The sequence below is a fragment of the Equus caballus genome, chromosome 14, assembly GCF_041296265.1.
Source record: "Equus caballus isolate H_3958 breed thoroughbred chromosome 14, TB-T2T, whole genome shotgun sequence".
Lineage (NCBI taxonomy): Eukaryota > Metazoa > Chordata > Mammalia > Perissodactyla > Equidae > Equus > Equus caballus.
Genome location: NC_091697.1, coordinates 104,004,347 through 104,026,860, shown reverse-complemented (window position 1 = coordinate 104,026,860; position 22,514 = coordinate 104,004,347). Strand labels below are relative to the sequence as shown.

The 22,514-nt window shown below is 47.7% G+C and overlaps 1 protein-coding gene across 2 annotated transcripts; it reads left to right on the top strand.

Annotated features, from left to right (window-relative positions):
* The first annotated feature begins 1,164 nt into the window (after positions 1-1,164).
* Positions 1,165-15,893, top strand: F2R (coagulation factor II thrombin receptor). 2 transcript variants are annotated; one of them, XM_023618153.2, is made up of 2 exons: positions 1,165-1,465; positions 12,494-15,893. In XM_023618153.2, exons 1-2 carry the CDS (start codon positions 1,378-1,380, stop codon positions 13,690-13,692), a joined length of 1,287 nt encoding a protein of 428 aa, XP_023473921.1. In that variant the 5' UTR covers positions 1,165-1,377; the 3' UTR covers positions 13,693-15,893. The 2 variants fall into 2 exon arrangements, with proteins under 2 accessions (XP_023473921.1, XP_014586289.1); XM_014730803.3 differs by lacking the exon at positions 1,165-1,465 and adding an exon at positions 3,958-4,041.
* The last annotated feature ends 6,621 nt before the right edge of the window (positions 15,894-22,514 follow it).

The following is a 22,514-nucleotide window of genomic DNA, read 5'->3' as shown; positions in this document are numbered from 1 at the left end:
AATGCCCCTCTCAAGGCGAAACTCCCTTGTTAAACAGCTGAGAGCCCTGACCAGTGACGTCCACTGGAGTTCATCAGCCGCAGGGGGCCGAACACGCCCGCCCATCTCAGGGCACAAGGCGCTGCGGGCGAACTTTCCCAGAAACGGCCGGTTGAGGGGACCCGTTTCCTTTGTGGTCTCGAAGACGCACCCACCAGATATGCTCTCGAGACAGAACAGGCTGCGAGCTGCTCCCCGGAGCGGCGAGGCGTCCCCCGCCCTGGGACCTGAATTTGGCCAAACTCAAACTCTTACACTGTCGTCCGCGAGAGGGTGAGGGCCCTAGGAGTCCCCAGGGCCTCTGGGAGTCCCCAGGTCCCCTCGCCCTCTGGGCACCCCTTTCGCGCCCGAGCACAGAGCCAGCCCAGCCGACCGGCCTCGGGCGAAGGCTGCACAGTGGTTCCCACGGGCGCGCGCCGACAGCCGCTGGCGGCGGGGAAAGGGACAGCCGCGCCGCGCGGGGAGGAGAGGCTGCTCTCGGGCCCGGGGTGCTCGTCCCACTTGCGGTCGGCGTGTCCGTGAAATAATGAGTGTCCGACGGACGAGATGTCTAACTTGGCGAAATAAAGAGAAACGAATAAGGAATATCCAGGACTCTGTCCAAAGGCAGGGCCCCTTCTCATCAGGGGCAGCCTTGTCACCACCGTGTGAACTTAATCCACTCTCCCTAAGTTGCAGAGACACAAGTCACTTTCAAACTTTCAGTTAAATCCCCAACTTCCAAACGGGCCGCGGGCTCGCCCGAGGTACGGCGCTGTGCACCGGGGGCACCGAGGTCTCGGTCGGGGCCGGGCGCCCCGGGCGCACCCTGATCAGACGGTCACTGCTACCGTCTGTGCCCCCGGGAGGTAAGGAGAGGCCGAGGGAGCCGCCGCCCAGGCCTCGCGGCCCTGTTCCAAGGCCCCGCCAGCCTGAATCTCCGAGAGCTTCGCGGGTCCAAGGTGCCCAGAGGAAAAAACGTCTCGTTCGGCTTCCCCCACGCGCAGTGGCCGGCAGCGGGGCGGGCGGCGCACCTCGCGACAGGCGCTGCCAGGTCGCCGAGCCCCGGGGCAGCGGAGCGGCGGGGAGGGGGCGGCGTGGAGGGGCGGGCGGCGAGGCGCAGACGCGGCACCGGGGGGCGCCCTTCCCGGCTCGCCCCGCCCCGCCGGAGCCGCCAGCCCTGCGCCCGGCCGAGCGCCGCCAGACGCCGCCACGCCCTGGCCCCGCGGGGAGCGCTGTGCCCGCCCTGCCGACTGGCCCCCCCCGGGAGGAGGAGGAGAGAGCAGGGCCGCGCCTCCGGCGGCGGGACAGTCTCGGGAGCAGCGCGAGCCACCGCGCCACCGCGCCGAGCCTGGGACAATGGGGCCGCGGCGGCTGCTGCTCGTGGCCGCGGGGCTGAGTCTGTGCGGCCCCCTGCTGTCGGCCCGCACCCGGGGCCGCAGGCCAGGTGAGAGCGCCCCGGTTGGGCTTCGCGCCCTGCCTGCCTCCGGCCCCGCCGCCGGGGGCCCCTGGGATGGGGCGGCGGGAGCAGGAGGGACGCCGCGGGGGGAACTGAATGGGTATAGGTTGCGCCTTCTCTTCGAGGCGGGGCCCTGACCGCACCCTCTGCCTCAGTTTCCTCCAGGAGACAAACAGGCTTTTAGGCTGCGATCCGAGCCTCCCCGGTCGTAGCCAGGTGGGCGTGCACGTCCCGCCCGCCGCCTTCGCGGGCTCGGCCGAGGCCCCTGTGCGCCGGTTTCGGGGGATGCAGCCGGCCAGCCCGGGGCTGCGGGATCCGGAGGGGCAGGGGGCGGGTTTTCCAGGGGAAGCCTGCGTTCCTCGCTGCATTTGTTGCCACTGTGTGGCCTCTTTCTCCCAGGACCACCCCAAAAAGAAGGGGTCTCACGTTGCTCCACCGATCAACGTCCTGGTCTTTTCTATACGAAGTGGAGAACCGCTCCCGCTGGAGTTTAGTTTTGTTGGAACTGTTTTTCTTGCACATTTTCCAGGCGAGGAGAGTGTGTAGAGAAAAGCTCAGTCCTTTGGCGCGTTTAGTGGAAAATCAGTGCCAGCAGCCCCGGCACGGGCCTTGGGCGCGGGAGTGGCTCGTGGTGCAGGACGGAGGGTGACAGCAGGCCAGCCACGGCGGTTGTTGGCAGGTTTCGTTTGCTCGTGGTCTAGAACCCCGTCTTCCTACTGAGCTGAGGAAGGAGCCCCCTCCCCAGACCCCGGCTCCCGCAGACACTATCGGATCCCAGCATTTCAGCTTCTGGTCTGGGCCAGGAGGTAGCTCCCCCGGAGTCCATTTACCCGTAATAGTGTACTTGCAAGTCTCTGGCTGCTTGACAAAATAAATGTATTTTCCAACATCTCCCCCCTTAAAAAGCAGGGCAGAGAAGTTGTTTTTAGCCTGTAAAGTTAGAAAGTGAGAAAAAATGTTTTAGTTTCTTGGTAACGATAGTACTTTATAAGCTTCTAGCCACCTTTTTTCTTGCAGAAACAGGTTCTGGCCGGTTATCTTATTATCTGTGAACGACTGTGTACTACATATTGTTTTCACACTGGGAATGGTGTAGATGCATCAAGATTAGGAGGTGATAAAGACACCATTTTCTCTGCTCTCTGTCCTTGCTCAGGGTGAGTTTTGAGGTGATGCTTTTGGGAAAACCGAGAGCCCCAGATAGGGGCCCGACGTTCTGCAGCCGCTAGCCAGCCTGCCCGTGGATAACAGGAGCATTGTCTCTCGGGGTCTGTGGGGAAACATGGAGTCCAGAACAGATGTTCACCCCCCAGATGTTTGTTGAGACATTCGTGAATTCATTAACCAGTTTACATTCCTGTGTCCAGGCCATTTCAGTGTGATGAGTTGCCTTCATCGAAGAGGGCCAGTGGGGCCACCCAGTGGCACAGCTGTTGAGTGCACACCTTCCCCTTTGGCGGTCCGGGGTTCACGAGTTCTCATCCCAGGTGCGGACATGGCACCGCTTGGCAAGCCATGCTGTGGTGGGTGTCCCACATATAAAGTAAAGGAAGATGGGCACGGATGTTAGCTCAGGGCCAGTCTTTCTCAGCAAAAAGAGGAGGATTGGCGACAGATGTTAGCTCAGGGCTAATCTTCCTCAAAAAAAAAAAGAAAAGATGGCCAGTGACCAAGAGGTGATGTTTATAAATTTTCTAAGAATCTGGAGGATGAAAGGGTTCAAGAATAGCTGATGGTGACATGGCAGAGGGGACTGGACGGGAGATTCCACGTGCTGCCCTCCTGCCCACAGGCTCAAGCCCGGAGCCTCAGTGTGGAATGAAGTGCCCTTCCCCTTGCAGGATGGGTCCCCAGCCTCTGTCCAGCCTCCCTTATTACAGATGCTCGCCCATTACATACCCTATCCCCCTACCTGTTCTTCACCTAGCCCTGCTCTCTACTTCCTCCCCCAGGGAGATATGCTTTCTCTGGCTTCTGTCCCCCTGCTACTCCCTCTGGCCTCAATGCCCTCCCCAACCCCCACATGTTCACGTTTAATTAAAAACAGCTACCTTCTATCAAGAACCTACTACAGTCAACACCCTGCTTAGGTACATTACATTTCCCACCTTATTTATTCCTCGTAACACCCCTTTCAGTAGGTGTCATCCCCATTCTACAGGTCAGGAAACTGAGACCCCGGATGGTTAAGTCACAGGTCTAGTTAGAAGCACACTTGCTCCACCACCACTGTGGGGAGGAAGCCACCTCTTACAGTAGAGAGGCAACCCAGCACCCATGGAGGCAAAGTCTGTCCCCCCCCACCCCAAGGCCCGGGCGGCACGCGGAGGAGCTGTGAACATGGACGCCTGGATGCTCGGCGTCTCCTGCCTCCTGCTGTTTACTTTCGAAAACAGACCAGTAAGGCAGGCCATAAATAGTTCCCTGTCTTGAATATGCTAATGAATTGGCCGTTTCTGAGAGACCGTGGTCTTAAGCCCAAACAAAAGGCACCAAACCAGACAGTGATTCTGCTTGAGGCCGACCAGAATCCTCGGAAAGTCAGATTCCTTACGAACCAGCAAGTAATTTTCTACTCCAGTATCTGCCTAATTTCTCTCTCCCTCCCTTCTTCCTTCTCTCGCTCCTTCTCTCATTCGTTCATTCATTCATTCATTCATTCCTTGGTGACTTTGGCTCTATTTTTATAGGACGTATCAAGCCAGTAGGTTCATTCCTAATCTATCCGCTCTTCCTGTGTGTGAGAACACTTTTTGAGGCATTCTCCACCTTTCTCAGGAATATTCTTTTGTGCTCTCTGCTGGTCACCTCTCCGCCCCTCCCCCCGTCGCTCTCATTCAGCGTTTCTCAGCCCTTTATGTCTGAGCGGGTCAGGGTGTGGTGAATCCCGAGCTGCAGCTCCCCAGCCGCTCTGAATGTGCTCCTCTTCCAGTGCTTCTGGCCCCCTCTTCCCTGTGCCCTTTCTGCCCCTCCTCCTCCCCCAGTCAGTCCACCTTTGTCCTTGTCACCCTCGTGAGCTGGAACTCAGTGGAGCCCTGAGCTGGAGTTCTGCCGAGACAGTGAAGTCTCCAGGACCCTGGGTTCCTCATCTCCCCGCTGTCCTCATTTTGGACACACATCCCTCTTTTCCCTTGAAACTCTTCTTTCTTTCTCTCTTTCTTTTTCTTTCTTCCTCCCTCTCGCCCTTCCTTCCTTCCTGCCCTCCCTCCCTCCCTTCCTTGCCATAGCATAAAATGAACCATTTTAAAGTCTGGAATTTGGTGGTATTTGGTACTTTTACAGTGTTGTACAACCACCACTTCTGTCTAATTCCAAAACCTTTTCATGGCCCCAAAAGGACACTGTGCCCATCCCGCACTGAGCCCCCGCATGTCCCTGTGGGCTGGCCTCTTCCCTGTATTTCCTGTGCTTGGAACCGTACAGTGTGTGGCCTTTGTGTCTGGGGAACCCCCTTGACTAGTTTTCCTGAGCGCCTGATCCCACAGAAATGCCCTGGAAGAGTCTTTAGGAACCGCAGCCCTGGTTTATTTCTGACGATGATGCTAGTGTGAGGACTCCGCGATCCAGCATTCAGAATTTCCTGTCTCCTGGAATTTCCTCTGTCTCCTGTTTTGTGGTTTCTTTCCTTCTGCCTTTTGCCCTCTCTTGCTCACGCTAAGACCCTCAGAGAAGCAGCTAGCTCTACAGGCCGACATTGTTGTTCTGGACGTGAGCTGCCACGTCCCGCAAATACAGGCTCCCCTGTTGACCTCTGACCTTGGGATGGTACTGGGAGAAGCCCCCTGACATTCCGCCTCTTTTTCTTCCAGACCAGACCATCCAGGGAAGTTCTGCCAGTTAAAGGGCCATTATAGGCCTTTAGACTTTCTTTACTTGCTTTCAAAAGAACCTGCCTTTTGAAATAACAGGAATAATCTGTAATTTGCACTTGAAAACAAATTTATTTACCTTTAAGTAAGGGCATTATATAATCTATGTGTCTTCTATGTGCTGTGATGAAGAAGTCAGGTTTATAGTGTTGTGGAAGAGTGTTTTTCTTTTTTGCTCACCAACAGTAAGAACTGTAAGAAATACACTTTACATTATGACACAGTAGCTGTGTGTGTGCAACAAGCTTGCACGGACAAGCGGTGTGTATGTATGGATAGGAAGCAAAACTTTTACCCAATGATACTCACCTTTACCACGTGCTGTGCTTTCTGATACTTTCTATTCGATTTTTAAAAGCGCTTGTACACGCTGTGAGTTCACTCCATAAGCATTATCAATAACTGCCGTCATTTGAAAGAGCAGCAGCTGCAGCGACTTGCGCTGCCATAGCCCAGTTGACGGCATTTCCAAGAAGAGTTCGATTTCCAGGAAGTGCCATTTAAGATGGTTTCTATTGGCTCCAGAAACTGATTTGTTTGAGTTGAGGTGTACAGTCTGCAGAAGGACTGGGGCGGGGTTGGGGACAGCTGGGTCCCAGGAGGAAGTGGTGACTGTTAACCTCTTTACTGTGCCTTTGTTTTCATCTTAGCTCCCCATCTTGGAGAGTAGAGAGCAGCATTCCCAGGCAGAGCTGAAGGCGTGTATCTTTTGGTGGGAAGCGGCCCTGCAGGCCGGGGACAGCCCGGGAATCTGAGTAATTCCCAGAGAGGCCTGTTGGTGTCCTAACCCCACGTGCCAGGCCCTGGCCGCCAGGAGGCTCCAGGCAGGGGCCCCTACACTTCCCTCTTGTTGTCTTGTTCCCGCTGTGGCATGGCGGGCACCCACATTGAGATTCTCTGGCTGTCTTTACTCCGCTAGCCTCACCCTTCCCACTTCTACCTCGCTTGGCTTCCAGCTGAGTCCCTGCACCAGCATGCGGAGGGAGAGGAGGCGAGGCCGCCTCCAGTACTGGCCACCTTTTCGTAACCCTCCAGTCAGTGTGTGCCTGGTTTTCCCTCTAATTCTGGTTTTTCCACAGCAGAGATTTCTGTTCACTTAATACCCTTGCCTCTGCCCCCTCTCAAACAATATCTGAAAGACTTGCTTTTCTGTTTTGTCCTTGAATGTCTCTCTGCTATCTCTCTCCTTCCTTTGGGGGCTGGGGTGTTGGCATCTGGTTGGTGTGTGGCCACAGTCAGCGGCACTTCTGAATTCCCCAGCCACAGCTGTGAACATCGTCAACTTGAGGTACCCATTCTCAGGGCCCCGCACTGCCTGCTCTAGTTCAAAGGATGGGCAGATTCATTTGTTTGGTGAAATGCTTAGAGGAAAAGAATAGTACTCTTGTAGGAGTAAGTCATGGATTTCCAGTTTTTTAAAGAGGTTAGTATATTGGTTTAAAGGGTATGAGATTTGGAGCCAGGCAGATGGAGGTTCAAATCCTGGCTCTTCCGCTTGTTAGCTGTGTGGCTTTGGATTAGTTACTTTACCTCTCTGTGCCTCCACATGTTGTCCATAAAATGGGGGTTGTAATGCTCATCTCATAGAAACTTTAGAGTGACATGAGGTAGAACATCCAGCACGTAGTAGGACCTCATGAAATGTTAAGTGTTTTCATACAGCAGTTCCTTCATGTTCCAGAAAGGCCTTTGAAGAGTTGGTATCACATGAATTCTCTAAGTGTGAACCTATGTTCACACAAACGTTCAAGAACTTGTTCTCCTCCGAAACCAAGTCAGAAGAAAATAAAAGCAAAAACCTTTGTCCTTAGTTTCTAGTGGCAAGTAAATATGCATAAATATTTTTTCTTTTTTTCCTTTTATTATGAAAATTTTCAAACATACCCAAAAGTGAACAGTATCGTTATCTCCCATATCTTGTTTTATCTGTACCCTCACTTTCCTCCTCCCCTAACTGGACAATTTTAAAGCAAATCCCAGACATTATATCATGTCATCCATAAATGCATCAGTATATATCCTTAGAGATAAGGACTTTTTTTTTCACATAGCACAATACTGCTATAACACCTAAACAGACGAACAGCAGTGTCCCATATCATGGACTGTTCAGTCCGTGTCCAGATCTCACTGTCTCAGAAATGCCTTCTTACAGCTGATTTATTGGAATCGGGATCAGACAAGGCCCCCCTTGCATTTGGTAGGTATGTCTCTTAAACCTCTTCTAATCTGTCTCTGTTTCCCCTCTTCTCCTTTTTTATGGCTGTTTATTTGTTAAAGAAACTGGGTCTTTTGTCTTACAGACTTCCCTCCGTGCTGGACTGGCCAGCTGAGTCTTTAGGGTTGTTCCACACGCCCAGCTGTCCTCCGTGTTTCCTGTCGTGCGGTCGGGACAGCTGGAGGCTTGCTCGGATTCAGGTTCGGCTGTGTGCAGGACCACATCATCTGTGGTGCTGTGCGCCCCTGTTACGTCACCTCAAGACTGTCTCTCTTTTTGAGATCTGAGGATTACTCAGTGGATCCAGGTGTTGTCAGCTCGATCCAGCTGTTGTGAAGTTCCCCTTTAACCTTTCACCTAACAGTTTGTGCAACCACTGATGATCATTGAACCAAATCCATTATTTCACTCAGAGCTTCAAAATGATGCTTTTCTAAATCTGCTGTTATTGCTGAGTTTATAGCTGGAATTATTTTATAAGGAACTCTCCCTCGTTGACTCTTTCATTTCCCTGAAATATCATTCATATAGAAAAGGCGGGATAAATGCTTGAATCTTGTCTTTATTTACCAGTTTTCAGACTGGGTCCCTTGATTTCCTCCAAAGGTGACCAAAAAGGTTTTATTTTCCTTTGAGCATCATTATGAATTCGTGGATCTTAACATTTATGATGTTTCGAGTGTTTCAATTCATTTCCATCATTAGTCTTTTGATGATCAGTTGTCCTCCCTTGGCCAGTGTCCTCCCCTTCTGACTGACAGCAGAGTCTTTCTGAGCTGACCCTCATATTCTTTGAAGATGTTCAAGGCTCATCTTGTGTATTTCCTACCCCAGATCTGGAACCAGCCATTTCTTTGAGGGGGACTGGTTCTTTTCACTGGAAAATGGTGTGTGTTTGCCCGTGAGGCAGTAAAACATTCCAGTAATACCACTGCATTCCTCTTGATGGGGTTAGTATGTTTCTGTAGTTTTTCCATCATCCTCTTCTTTATTTCTCTTGAGCCTGTAGTGTTGGTTCACTCATGGAGAAGTGCAGGCTGCAACTCTCCTGCTCCGTGTGGGAATGTGGGCAAGGTCCTGGAGCTTCTGCTTCGTTAATTCCAAGGAGTCTGAGCCCCATAGGGCAGAGGTCTGAGTCGTAACTGAGGCTGGAGAGTCCTGGGAGGCTGGCATGTACAACTCCCAGGATCGCATGGACCTTGGAAGAGCATCCAGTCACCACTCTGCTTCCAGGCCAGATCTCGTCAAAGTCAGAAAAAGCGTTGCCTGACTTACTAATTTTAAAAAATCTCCAGAGTTATAGAGAGTCCATAGTTAAGCTATTGAGCAATATGCTCTATTCAGTAACAGAACCACTCTGGAGCCGTTTAGAAAAAACTAAATGAAGGGAAACTTAGCAAGAAGTCTGAGAACTGACTTTAGCACCTGAGCTGCTTTCTTTGGGAAAACCATAGTTTTCATAGTCATGTTCCAATGGGTATAATGTTTCTGTCCTCCACACCACACTGCCCACGAAGGCCTAGCCGGGCAAGAAATTTTTGAAAACAAATACTTATTGCCAAACTACTAAATACAGGGTAAAGCTAAGGATGGTTTTATTTTCAGAGCAAGTGATAGTACCTAAGAAGCTTCGCTGTGAGTATTCAGTAGCTTTCAAATTGTGTCGTTCCTCTGGGGGGTGTCTTGGTTCACATGTGTGTGAATCCCCTCCATGCAGGACGAAAGTCCTTAATCTGGCCAGCTTTCCCAAACCGGAGGAGCATGGTGTTGTTTTAAGGTTTCGCTAGTTCAACATGTTTAAGGACACTTGTCTTCGTGGTGTTAAAAAGGCAGAGCCCATTCATTCTTTTCTTTCAGCTCCCACACGTTCGTTATGACCTTGACAGTGGCCTCGAATCCCACTGGGGTTGTCGGTCCCAGTGTCAGGCCTCCATGTCACTGGGTCAAGAAGCACACAGAGTAAGTGAGATGCATCACAAAGGGGAGAAAGCGATACTTCTGGAAAAGGCTCTGAATCTGACATTTCATTTACAGCTCTGAGTACTTATGTACTTACAGGCCGTTCATGTACCTCCTCATAAGGGAAAGCTAAACATCGCTAAGTAGGAGGGAAAAGGAGCCTAGATTCCATTTTAATTTAAAATAATTGAGAGTGAGTAAATAATTGAGTCTAAAAGCAAGCTACATTGAAGTGAGAGGGGAAGCATAATAATAATTTCTTACCTTGATGAACTTTTTTAAAGTTTTCAAAGTGAACACGTGTCCTGTTTCACATGGGAGGCTGCTAGCTGCCAGATTTGCAGGCCACACAGGTGTTGGAATCCCATTTTAATGATTCTGAGCCTGCGTTCACGGGGGTTAAGTGACTCCTGGCAGAGCCAAGATAAGAATGCAGATCTGTGATTAAAAGCCAATTTAAGGGGCACTGTACTGGAGATTCAGAAACTGGTGGGAACAGTTTCTTACCCGGTCGTTTATTCTCAGTAATTCCCATGATCGATTTGAACCATTCCCCATGGGGGAGGGGTACGAGGAGGAAAACGACGAAAGCACGTTAATGCAGATCAAGCTCCATCAACAAGAGGAACAATCTAGACATATATGTGTTCTCAGAGGCTTGTCCCTGGAGACATTTATCCTCTCCCTGTGACAAATCTGGCCACCACTTCGCCCTAGGGGACCCACTCATGACCTTGCTGCGGTCCTTTGGCCTCAGCCTTTCACTGTGAGGCCCTGTTCTGCCGTCTCAGTCGGTACCGCTCTAGCTTTGCTGTTCATTTTGGAAATAAATGCCAACTTCTTGTGCTTCATTTTCTAGTTCTACAATTTCCATTGGTTGGTTTCTTTGCTGATTTTTTTTTTCATCCATTTCAATGAAATATTTTCCTTTCCTTCATTGAGTATAGTTGCTGTAACACATCCTTTAAAATCCTTATCCCCTAATTCCAACATCTGGGTCATCTTGGGATTGGTTTCCATTGATTTTTTTTTTTCTTGAGACTGAGTCACACTTTCCTGATGATTCTTTTTATAGTAAATGATTTTGGATTATATCCTGGACGTTGTCACTGATTAAAAAAACTCAAGATTTTGTTTTATTTCTCCAAAGAATGGTGGTGTTTTTGCTTCAGCAGGCAGTTAATTTGGTTGGGCTCGAACTGCAAACTCTCCCTCTTGAGCCGAGAGCTCAAATGCTGCTTCCGCTTCAGCTCCTTTATCTTGAGCAGGGCTGCTTAGCGTCCTCCCTACGCATGCCATGCGGCTTCAAGAGTCAGCCAGGGCCTGGGGCAGAGCTCCCAGGGGACTGTAGGGCCCCCTCTCTCTGACTTTTTCCTTTTTAGGATTATCTCCTCACTTGCCAATGACCATGGTTGCCCTGAAGTCTGTCCTGTGGTTCTTCAGGCCAGAAAGACTGTGGATTTTCTATCTGAGTTTTAACCATCCTTTGTGGCACTGACTTGGGCCTTCTCTCAAGCTAAAAGCCACTGAAAACAAGAAACTCACCAGGTGCCATCCTTTCTTTCCAGATTCATCCCTCCCCTCCCCAACACCGCCTTGTGAACCTAGATGCCCTCGGGTCATTGATTTAGGGAAGGAAGGGGGTCCAGAGTTTGTCATTTTTATCTAAGGGATGGTTGAGTCTGGTAGGACCTTACAGAGCCACGCCAGAAAAGAACTCTCTGTTTTATTGCATTTATGCTTCTCTGTATAAGTTTTTGTTTGCAGGAGTGTTCCACTACTGAGAAATGAAACCAAAAGTTTGAAAATCCACTGTACTTATCCAATTTCCAGCCAGTTTTTGAATCCTCTAGCATCACTTCTGAGTGGCCTGCGTGTCTAACCTTCACTGTGAACACTCCCGGGGTGGAGACCTGGCCCCTTTTCCTCTGTGGTTTCTCTCCATACCCTTCAGCTTCCCAAGGCGCAACAGAGGCTCTTTGTCCAAGCCTCCTCAATGGCAGAATTTTGGCAAACCTCCTTGGAAGGAAAAGCTGGTTGAATTCCAGCGGCTAAGTGTTGTGTTCCTTTGATGAACATTTCAAACGGGTGTTTGTACTGGAAGAGGGTGGTAAAGGGAGAAAGTTTGCAACTGAGTCTTTACTTTGACTTCTGGTTGATACTCAAAAGAGCTGGTTGGCGTGGCGCCAGCCTGGGTGCAGGCAGCACTCTGCATCTGAGCTGAGAAGGCCATCAGCCTAGATCATCTGCTGCTGCACTGACCTGCAGAGAAAGGAGACAGGAAGATGACTGAGGTGGTAGGGCCTTGTGGGTGTATTAGAATATAACCCGAGCGATGGTGGTTTAGACCCAAATACAGTGAGAGATTTGGGACATTCAGAAACTGACTAAAGATAGTAGAGGAAAACTACTGTCACATTGGTCATGGTTGTGGAAATGGGAGCCCTCGGCCCCACTCCAAATTTGCCACTAGCTCCATCGCTTGAAGAAGTCCCCTCAACGTTCTCTGGATTTTTCCGTTGGCAGGGATGGATTTCAAGGGGGGACTGCAGACTAAATGGAGAAATGTCCACACGAAGGCAGGTGGAGGAAAGAGAAGTCCTGTCTATAGCCTGGGAGGGGCTTGTTTCTATAGACGGTGGCTAGGAGAGAGAAGAAATCTCTGCTTTTTTCCTTCGTGTCAGGTACTCAGCCTTTCCCAACGTCTGCAGGCTGGGTCTCTGCGAGTGTGTCGTTGGCCTCTATCTCTCTGAGGAGCAGGGTTTTAAAGGTTCGCTTGCGTCAGAACATTGCACGCGGTTTTCAATTAGCCAGTCCCCTGCTAAGGTCGGAATCCGTTCATGCGCCACCTGCGCTCTGCCCTCCGCCCCGCTCTCCTAGTAAGAGAACAAAATCAGAAGTACCAGGTACTCTCTGCCGGTCTCTTTTGCCTTTTTAATTCATTCTCTTTTTTTAAATTTTATTTTTCAGGGTCAAAAGCAACAAATGATACTGTGGATCCCCGGTCGTTTATTCTCAGTAATTCCCACGATCAATTTGAACCATTCCCCATGGAGGAGGGGTACGAGGAGGAGAACAAAAGTATGTTAACTGAAGACACATCAAGCTCCATCAACAGGAACAGTCCGCTTCGAAAGCCGCCTGCGGAGCCCATCTCCAAAGAGGCCTCAGGGTATCTGACCAGCACCTGGTTGACTCTCTTCATCCCCTCTGTCTACACGGGTGTCTTCGTGATAAGCCTGCCTCTCAACATCATGGCCATTGTGTTGTTCATCTTGAAAATGAAGATCAAGAAGCCTGCCATGGTGTACATGTTACACCTGGCCATGGCAGACGTGTTCTTTGTGTCTGTGCTCCCTTTTAAGATCAGCTATTACTTTTCCGGAAGTGATTGGAAATTTGGGTCTGAAATGTGTCGCTTCGTCACTGCAGCGTTTTACTGTAACATGTATGCCTCCATCATGCTCATGACAGTCATAAGCATTGACCGGTTTCTGGCTGTGGTGTACCCTATCCGGTCCCTCTCCTGGCGCACGCTGGGGAGGGCGTCCTTCACGTGCCTGGCCATCTGGGCTCTGGCCATCGCGGGGGTGGTGCCTCTTCTCCTCCAGGAGCAGACCACCCGGGTGCCGGGGCTCAACATAACCACTTGTCATGACGTGCTCAACAAGACGCTGCTGGAAGGTTACTATGCCTATTACTTCTCAGCCTTCTCTGCCGTCTTCTTTTTTGTGCCGTTGATCATTTCCACAGTCTGTTACGTGTCTATCATTCGATGTCTTAGCTCTTCCGCAGTTGCCAACCAGAGCAAGAAGTCCCGGGCTTTGTTCTTATCGGCTGCTGTTTTCTGCATCTTCATTGTTTGCTTCGGACCCACAAACGTCCTCCTGATTCTGCACTATTCGTTCCTGTTTCCGATTTCCACGACAGAGGCTGCCTACTTTGCTTACCTCCTCTGTGTCTGTGTCAGCAGCATAAGCTGTTGCATTGACCCCTTGATCTACTATTACGCTTCCTCCGAGTGCCAGCGGCACCTCTACAGCATCTTCTGCTGCAAAGAAAGTCCCGACCCCAGCAGTTCTAACAGCAGCGGTCAGCTCATGGCGAGTAAAATGGATACGTGCTCTAGTAACCTGAGCAACAGCATATACAAAAAGCTGTTAGCTTAGGAAAAGGGACTGCCAGTGAGTTAAAAAGAAAAGGTTAAAAAAAACCTACATAACCTGAGGATTCTACTAGTCCTTGCCAAAACAGTATTTACTTCACCGTCAAAAACAGGAAATGTATGATCTGCATGCCTCCTTCTTAGGAGAGCCATTAAGCATATTTATTTGTTCATTACAGGAAAAGATAACGGGAATAGAAAACGACGTTGTTCCCAGGGAGTGTTGCCAATGCTGCAGTAGTAACTGGATGTCACTTTTTGATGTATGTACATTCATGTACATACACACACTTGTGTCACCTGCAGTGCAGTATAGATGAGGCACTTTGAACCCCTCCTTTTTTTTCCCCCCAGAGATTATGGAAATAAACTCTGATTCTCTGATTTCATAGGCAAAGTTTAGGTTGGTGCAGTTCAGGCCTCAACACCTGGAGCTGTCCATCAGTAGTGAGCGATTCTCTAGTTTGGACTTACCCAGTTTTTGCAAATAAGTGTATCTTGAAATTGTTCAGCAGCAATGTTTAAGTTATTGAGGGATAAGACAGTATTTGTGTGTAGAAAAAGTTCTACTGTTTTTCATTCTAAACATATCAAAGTTTGAATTCCTTAAATTGCGAAAACAGATGATATGGGTAGCATTTTGGATGTTTTACATGCTGTATACGTAGACCAAGAAGGAGCATAGGTTCCACCAGTGATGTTAGGCTGGGCTTCACAATTCCCTGCCCTGGGATGGAGGCCTCGCCGCAGTAGACGCAGGGCGGGGCCGCTGCAGACAGGCGTGGCCAGAAGCCCGATGGCTGAGCCGCCGGAGAGCAGAGGCGCTGGACCCCTGTGTTTGCTCTCTCCTCCTAGGGTTCTCTCAGGGGCAGGCTCTGAGCTGATCCCGTTTGGGAGGAACCGGCGAAGCAGGCCGCACTGTCCCTGGACAGAATGAATATAAAAGACCTCTCTGTGGATTTCGAGAACAGAAAAAGAAGGCGCATGCCCTTCTAGCGGTACCCTGCCAGGACCACTCTCGGATGGAAACACCCGTGAGCCAGCGTCAGCACCCAGGTGTGCTCTGGGCGTAGAGAGCTGAGTAAGACTGAGACCGGCCCTCAAGAAGAACAGCGTAGACGACACGTAGAGTGTGACGTGTGTAATAAATGTGTCATTACATAAAGAAGTGTTTTTAGCCAGTTGTCACCAAGCAAGTCTCACCCAAGCAGGGCCTGTCCTTTGAAGAACTTTGAACATTTACGTTACTGCTTCCTGTGGTTATAACTTGAGCAGAAAACATAATGGAATACAGGAAGCGCATTTTTTAAAGTCAGTCCTTCAGTTTACAGGAATTGGACACTATTTATAAGTGTTTTCAAGAAATTACTCAAATCAGGTCTTTTTAAAAGAATCAGTTATGTCAGTCTGATTAGAAATGACAGAAGAAAACAAAACTGACTTTGTAATCTAGGAAACTTATCCTGTATTTTCCACTCACTTGTATTAAGAGTTAATGAGGGGCCTGCCTGGTGGTGCAGCAGTAAAGTTCACACATTCCTTTTTGGCAGCCTGGGATTCGCAGGTTCGGATCCCAGGTACGGACCTGTGCACTGCTTGGCAAGCCATGCTGTGGCGGGTGTCCCACATATAAAGTAGAGGAAGATGGGCACAGATGTTAGCTCAGGGCCAGTCTTCCTCAGCAAAAAGAGGAGGATTGGCAGCATATGTTAGTTCAGGGCTAATCTTCCTCAAAAAAAAATGTCAATGAGCTAATTTAATGCCATGATGAGTAACAAGTACAGAAAACCCTCATGGATTTGACAAAATAATTTGACGATTAGGTTGAAGTGTATCTTTTTTCCTTATGACAAAATGTTGGCATTTTAAACAAACAAGAAAAGTGGAAAGTTGCAAGGCAAATGCTTACCTATTTAAAAGCAAATTTCCAAATGCCACAGAATAATTTACAGAATAGTATGTATTATAAGTAGAAGCTAGCATTGATTTTTATTAATTTAGTTATTCTATTCATTTTCTCCAACTGAGTGGAGATTTAGTCATTGTTCATTCAGTCTGTATGTATTAAAATACCTCTGACTTAATATGACTATCGTTAGCATATCATCAGTCTGTACTTATAAAATATATGTCACTGTTTTTATGTTCTCTTTTTTTAAAAAATGTATGTAATCTATATTAATAAACATGAACATTTGCTTAGTATCTGGAATAAATTTTGATTGTGTCTTTTGGGCCCTGGCCACAAGGCCGGTCTCAGGGTTTAGCTGAAGAGTGTTTAATGAAGAGGTGATTTGCAGAGGTGTGGCCTGGCCTGAGGTAACCAGCAGGGGAGGGTAAGGCCCCCAGGGACTAGCAATTAGGGGACGCTGTCACACTCCAGCCCAAGGGGTAGAGGAGGGAACACCCCGACCTGCCCACGCCCTTAGCACGCCCCCAACGTCTTGCTGGGGCCTCCCATTGCTCCTGAGCATGACCCCAGCCCAGAGGTCAGGGGAGCCTGGGGGGACATGGCCCATAAAGGTGAGCTTCTTGGGGCCTGGAGAGTGGATCTGGATGAAGAACAAATGGAGGAGAAAAAAAAACACAATTTCTACCAAAGGCATTGAGTGATTAGCTTTCTGTGTCTTTTTTTTTAATCCCTTCTTAGGGAAATTTGAGGTTACATCACGGAGAATATGTTCGCATTCCTGGGTTGTAGGCACCGTGGGGAGAGTCTGCAGTTCCTTCCTAGTGAAGAGAGGACAAACTAAATGTCCGAGCCACAAGAATGTGTGGCAACTTGAAGGAGGGCTGCCCTCCAGGGATGGTCCTTTGCCAAGTGACACTCCCTGGGGCGGAGGGCAAGAAGCAGAATTAAAAGCGAAATGGGCTAGCCCGGTGACCGAGTTCTCGCGCTCCACTTCAGCAGCCCGGGGTTTCACCGGTTCGGGTCCTGGGCGAGGACATGGCACTGCTTGTCAGGCCACATTGAGGAGGCGTCCCACATGCCACAACTAGAAGGACCACAACTAAAATATACAACTATGTACCAGGGGGCTTTGGGGAGAAAAAGCAGGAAAAAAAAAGAAGGTTGGCAACAGTTGTTAGCTCAGGTGCCAATCTTTAAAAAAAAAAAAAAAAAAACCCGAATCTTCTTAACACAAAAAAGTTTGGTTTTTCCACCTAGTCAAAAATAGGATTTTTAAGGAAATGGAATACTTGGCTGTTGAATATGCACATGGAAAATTTTAGGTTATGCTTCTGAATTTAAGAAATTTTTAAAAATGTCCTGTTCTTCAGGAAGTCTTGAGCTCTGGGAGCAAGTGGAAAAAGTTAAGCAGCGTTCGTGACCAAGCGTTCTATGCTTCTGAGGCCTAGACCTGCCATCAGTAGCTTATCTTCTCCCAGGTGCCATCGCGAAAACCCAGGGGAGACACAGTCACCAACAGCAGTTTCCCGGCAGGATTGGCACCAATGTGTGGCTGTTCCTTTCAACTGATAGACCAAATGTGCAGGGAGAGGACTTGACCACAGGGTAAAGTGAGCTGTTCCATGACGGGGGTGCCGTTAAGCTGTAATCGCATCAGAAAGGAGAAATGCTCCTATGTGGTGATTCTCGGGGTCCCCAAGACCCTCAGGAGACATACAAGGTCAAAACGATCTTTAAACACTAGGACATTATTAACCCTTTTTTTGATCTGATTCTCTCCCAAGTTTTCCAGAGGCTCCATGACAGACAATGTAGAAGCTGCTATGAAAATCTGACTTCTGTTTAGCCAGCCATTAAAGAGATCTGCAAAAATAAAAGGGAACTCTCCTCATTAAATCATTGTTTTGGGGGAAAAAAATCTATTTTTGTGAAAAATTTACGTCATTTATGTTAACATGTAATGAGTTGATTATTTTTAGGTGAAAGAGATATTTTTGAAAGCTCTCCATTTTTGTGCCTAATATGGTAAATCTTGGTAGATAATAATCAGTGGTTTGCTGCCAAACCTGATTTCCAGAAAATGAAAAATGGCCCTGATTTATAGCATTTGCCAGTTTCTCTGGTGTAAATACTGCCTCTGTTGCCAATTTCAAGCTTCCAATGGTTTAACAGTTGGCTTGGAAAATTCCTCAATGTAGGGGCTGACCCCAGGGCCGAGTGGTTATGTTCACGCGCTCTGCTTTGGCGCCCCAGGGTTTCGCTGGTTCAGATCCTGGGCGTGGACATGGTACCACTCATCGAACCATACTGAGGCGGCGTTCCACATGCCGCAACTGGAAGGACCCACAACCGAAAAATACACAGCTATGTACCGGGGGGGCTTTGGGGAGAAAAAGGAAAAATAAAATCTTTAAAAAAGAAAAAAAGAAAATTCCTGAACATTGAGTTCTCGTGAGCTGGTACAAGCTGACCCCAGCGCCCTACTGGATGCAACCTGCATCAACGAAAACTCCTTGGGGTCCTCAAGAATTTTTAAGTGTATTAAGGTGTCCTGAGCCAAAAGTGTTTGAGAACCCTGCTCTTATGCAAGATCTTCCAACTTTATCGCCTTGAAGAAGACGCAGAAAGTGGTCATAATTATAAAGCACAAAGGGTGACAGTCGGCTCACAGCTGCAGGCCAACACATTGGGTTTCTGGCAGCCCCACAGCGGAGGAGTCAGCATCTTGGGGCATTAGAAACAGATTCAGGGGTCCGGTGTGGCCTAGAGTTTGCAAAGTTCTGAGTGAGGCCTGATTTCCAGCCTCACTCACTGCTGTGACCCACCCGTGGTGACATCACTCCAAAGTGAGCATCAAGCCCCACTCTTCTCGTCCTGGGGGCTGTTGACAGATGCTGGTCTTCTGGAAACAGAAAACCAGAGGTCCAATTCAGCAGCATCTCGGACTTCAGATAACACAGTATGTTGCTGTCCAGCTGGCTGTGTGTTCGTCACTTCAGGAAATGACTCATGGGCACTACGGAGATTAGCTTTGAAAGCTGCATTGAGAGCAGCCTGAAGACGTGGGGTGGCGGCAGGGCAGGCCTGGCTGTTTTGCCTATTTTAATAAGCACAAAACTGGGCCATTTTCACGTGCTGTTGTGTGACCCATCCGGGGGAGTGAGAACATGACCGAGGGTAGGCTTGCCAATACTGTTCACATGCATTTAAGGGCAAGCCCTCCATTGTTTGGTGTGTTTGTTGTTTTGTTTCTCATCCCAAGATACCTAGTTGCTCTTGAAACTAGCCCACAAAATGTCAAAAAGATTCTTTCCTTTTGAAATGTATCCCTGTCCTCCAGGAGCTTGGGTGGTTTTTGTAAATCCGATTTGATCCTGATAGTAATAGTTAAGAAGCACGGAATTTGAAGACCTCAGAGTTCAGAGAGTTTTATCGACTCTGCCTTGTTACAAGGAAGTTTTAGAAACTTTAGGTCAGTTCTCATCTCCGGCTGCACAAAGAATCGCTGGAGAGCTTGTAAACGATTCCAATGTCCAAAGCCTGCTCTAGACGAACATGAATCAGAATCCTGAGGGTGGGGCCGGGATGTCTATATTGTTTTCAAACTCCCTCGGAGATTCTAATGTGTAAACCAGAGTCGATACCACTCTTTAAGACAGTGCTTCTCCAATTTAACATGCATTCAGATTATCAGGGGACCTTGTCCAACTGCAGACAGACACAGTAGGTCTGGGGTGGGGTCTGCATGTCTTAAGTTCCCAGGTGATGTTGACATTGTCCGTCCTTGGATAACACTTCGAGTAGCAGAGCCCTAAGACATGGCCCTAAGGCAAGCTTTGGCCAGGTTGGAGGTCCGCACACTCAGAAAATTCAATTCTCACATCCTTAAAATCATTTTCTGGGGCAATTTTTTAAACTGCAATTTTCAATGTAGCAGTAGCAGAGATGCTTAATCAAAATTTGTTTTAGATGGTATCCATCTTCCTGTGTATTTTCTCCCCTCTTGAGTTCTTTTCTAGGGGGAAAGATAGCTTAAAAGGTTCTAATCTCATCCATAAAACCATTTCACAGCAGGCTAGGGATTTACAGCCGTGACTCCCGACCCTCCTTTGTAAAGATAGCGCCCAGCAGATAGCAGCAGCGCCTGGCAGATGTGCAGAGAGCAGATGTGGATACATTGCTTGTCTCTGGATCCGGCTGAAAAGTAGTGACCTCAGGGACATGCTGGGGCTGCTAGTCAGCATCAGGAGCTTGTCTTCAATGAGTAGCTTTGGAAACCCTCTGGCAAATGAGTCAGCCCAGGGGTCATCCTGAGGGATCCAGGACTCCACTGTGCCAGGGAGAAGAAGATTTAGGAAGCTAGCTCTGGGAAGAGGGATTTGCAGCACGTTCAATAAACCTGAGGTAAATGCTTCATTATACAAGCCTTCTTACAAGTTGATGGAAAAACTACTAAATGGTGAAAAAGGAACTATAACTTGTATGGAAAAAATGTTGTATCTCAGCAATAAGGAAATAGCTGCAATTAAAACAAGATAGCAGTGGCTCCTCTCTAAGCTGCGGTGACTTCCTTCCAGGATGGCTACAAACAGCTCCCTAAGGAAGGAGGGAAATAGAAATAGCAGCAAGGGTGAGAGAATGCTGCTGGACATGCTTTAGGAAAGCAATTTGACAAAATGTCATCACCCTTAAAATGTTCACACCCCTGGACCCAGTTGTATGACTTCGGGGAGTCTATCCTCAAGAAATAATCATAAATAACAAAAAAGCAATAGACTTCTAGTTTTTAATAGCATCCCTATTTGCATATTAGTAAAAGACTGGGGCCCCTCTCGATGCTCAACCCTAGGGGACTGCTTCTCCAAAGACTTTTACACCCACTTAAAATGATATATATTAAATGTCTAGAATGCTACTGAAAAGTACTTATAATATTTAATTTCTTAAAAGCAAGATGCAATGATGTATGTGTGGTATGAAACCAGCAATATGGGAGGAAAAAAACTGATCCATGTGGGATCTATTAGCAAAGACTGTTGGGAAATATACCAAAACTTTTAAACTTATGCTGGGAGAGTAGGGCTGCTTTTTCCCTTCTTCGTATTTCCTGCCACTTTCCTGAGTGTGTACTACTTCTCTAACAAAAAAGCAATCCACATTAAAACAAAACAAAAGTCAAATAATCAGACAAACAGAAAACAGAAAACAAACAAACCCCGTTTCCACATTCTTTGTTCTCTTCCCCAGGTGCGAAGGCGCGCAGTGCGGCCTCGACTATGATTTTTGAATGGGCACCTTGAGCATCTCCTAGCCACAGTTAGTATTTCATGCTTCAATACGCTATTCAAGTAGGGGATACAAGTGTGAGAAAATTCTATGATTCTACACCTACATTTGACATCTTCAAGAGTCTTTCAAAATTATCTTGCGGAACCCTGGGTTCTCCAAAACTTGAAAACATAAAAATGTCTTTAATTAGCCAGACTCTGGTGTCAGAAATGTCTCTATTTGTTCCCAACAGCCACCAGAATGGTCAGCACAGCATTTTGTCAACATACATAATCAGAGCTGGACTTTTTCCTCTGATAGACTTTATGCTTCTGCCAAAAGTGCTGCCTATTAATTTTCCCCTGGAATTCAACTTTCCTCATCAAGCAGCACACGTTATTTGCTCAAAACAAAACAAAACCTTTATTTTAACATTTCATTGCATAATTACATTAGCGCCTCTTAAAATTAATTTATATGTGTAACTCACATATTATTATCTAGTATTTGAACAAGCTGATTCATTCTTGTATAAGGTCCTTTAAAAACATACTGGAAATTTATTTCATTAACTTACTTCTGCCTTTCTTGAGCCATGTTATTGAGTCCTAGATTTCACTTACTCCTTTTTTTTATAGTTATCGAGTTAAGTGATCTGCTTGGTGAGAATGAATCAGGCATCCAGAGGCTCATGATTTCTGTTCGATGAAGGCAGTACGAGAACTTGACAGAACCATGCAATAGAGACTGCACTGAGTGTTTCTCAAAACGGAGTCCACGAAAATTACTTGAGCTGCTTGTTATCCCACACCTACAGTCAGAATCTCTGTGATGGGACCTGGACCATCTATGTTTTTCAAGAGGCAGGAATGATTCTTATGCACACCAGACCTTGAGAACCGCAGAACTAGTGTTTACAAGAAATCTCTGATCTAGTTCATTTTGTGGGCAGCAAGCAGAAAACCACAATTTATCTGTTAAAATGCTAAAAGTTTTCAGAATCATTCTATAGATTATCACGTCTATCTGAAAAGTTATTAGAGTATTAAGAGTCTCTTGACATTTCCCCCTAGATATTGGCCATAATTATCTGACTATATCCGTTGAAAAATTTACCATACGAATAATTGTCTCTGTCATTCACTTTGCCTTGTATGTAGAGAAAAGGGGACCTTTTCCTCCAGAGATACAACTCAATGCTCTGCATTCATGTAGGATTTTTAATGTGTTTTTTTGCATATGTCACACACACATGGTTAAAATTTCAAAAGAACAAAAGGATATACAGTGAAAATGCCCCCTCACACCCCTGGCATCTCCTCAGAGACAACCGCTTTAACAGCTGGTTGAGCATGGTGTTGGATGTGTCTAAAACCAATCTGGAAACTCATCACTTTTAGGGAGCAAAAGGAGAGTACACAATCGGCCATTTTACTTTTAAATTATATCTTTGAGTTTTAAAAACTCCTGTCAACATAGAGATATCAGTCAGGTATTGCTGCATAACAAACCACAGAGGCATAAAATGATAAGCATTTATTGCTCATGCTCTGGGGTATTCAGTTAGCTAGTTCTGCTGGCATATCCAGGAATCCATTAGCTGACTTAGGAAGGCCTTGACTGGGATAAGTGGAGTGACCTAAGTG

Coding starts and splice junctions, on each gene's coding strand:
- F2R (XM_023618153.2), top strand. CDS start 1,378: ATGGGGCCGCGGCGGCTGCTGCTCGTGGCCGCGGGGCTGAGTCTGTGC. Junction 1,466..12,493: donor CACCCGGGGCCGCAGGCCAG/GTGAGAGCGCCC, acceptor TTTATTTTTCAG/GGTCAAAAGCAACAAATGAT.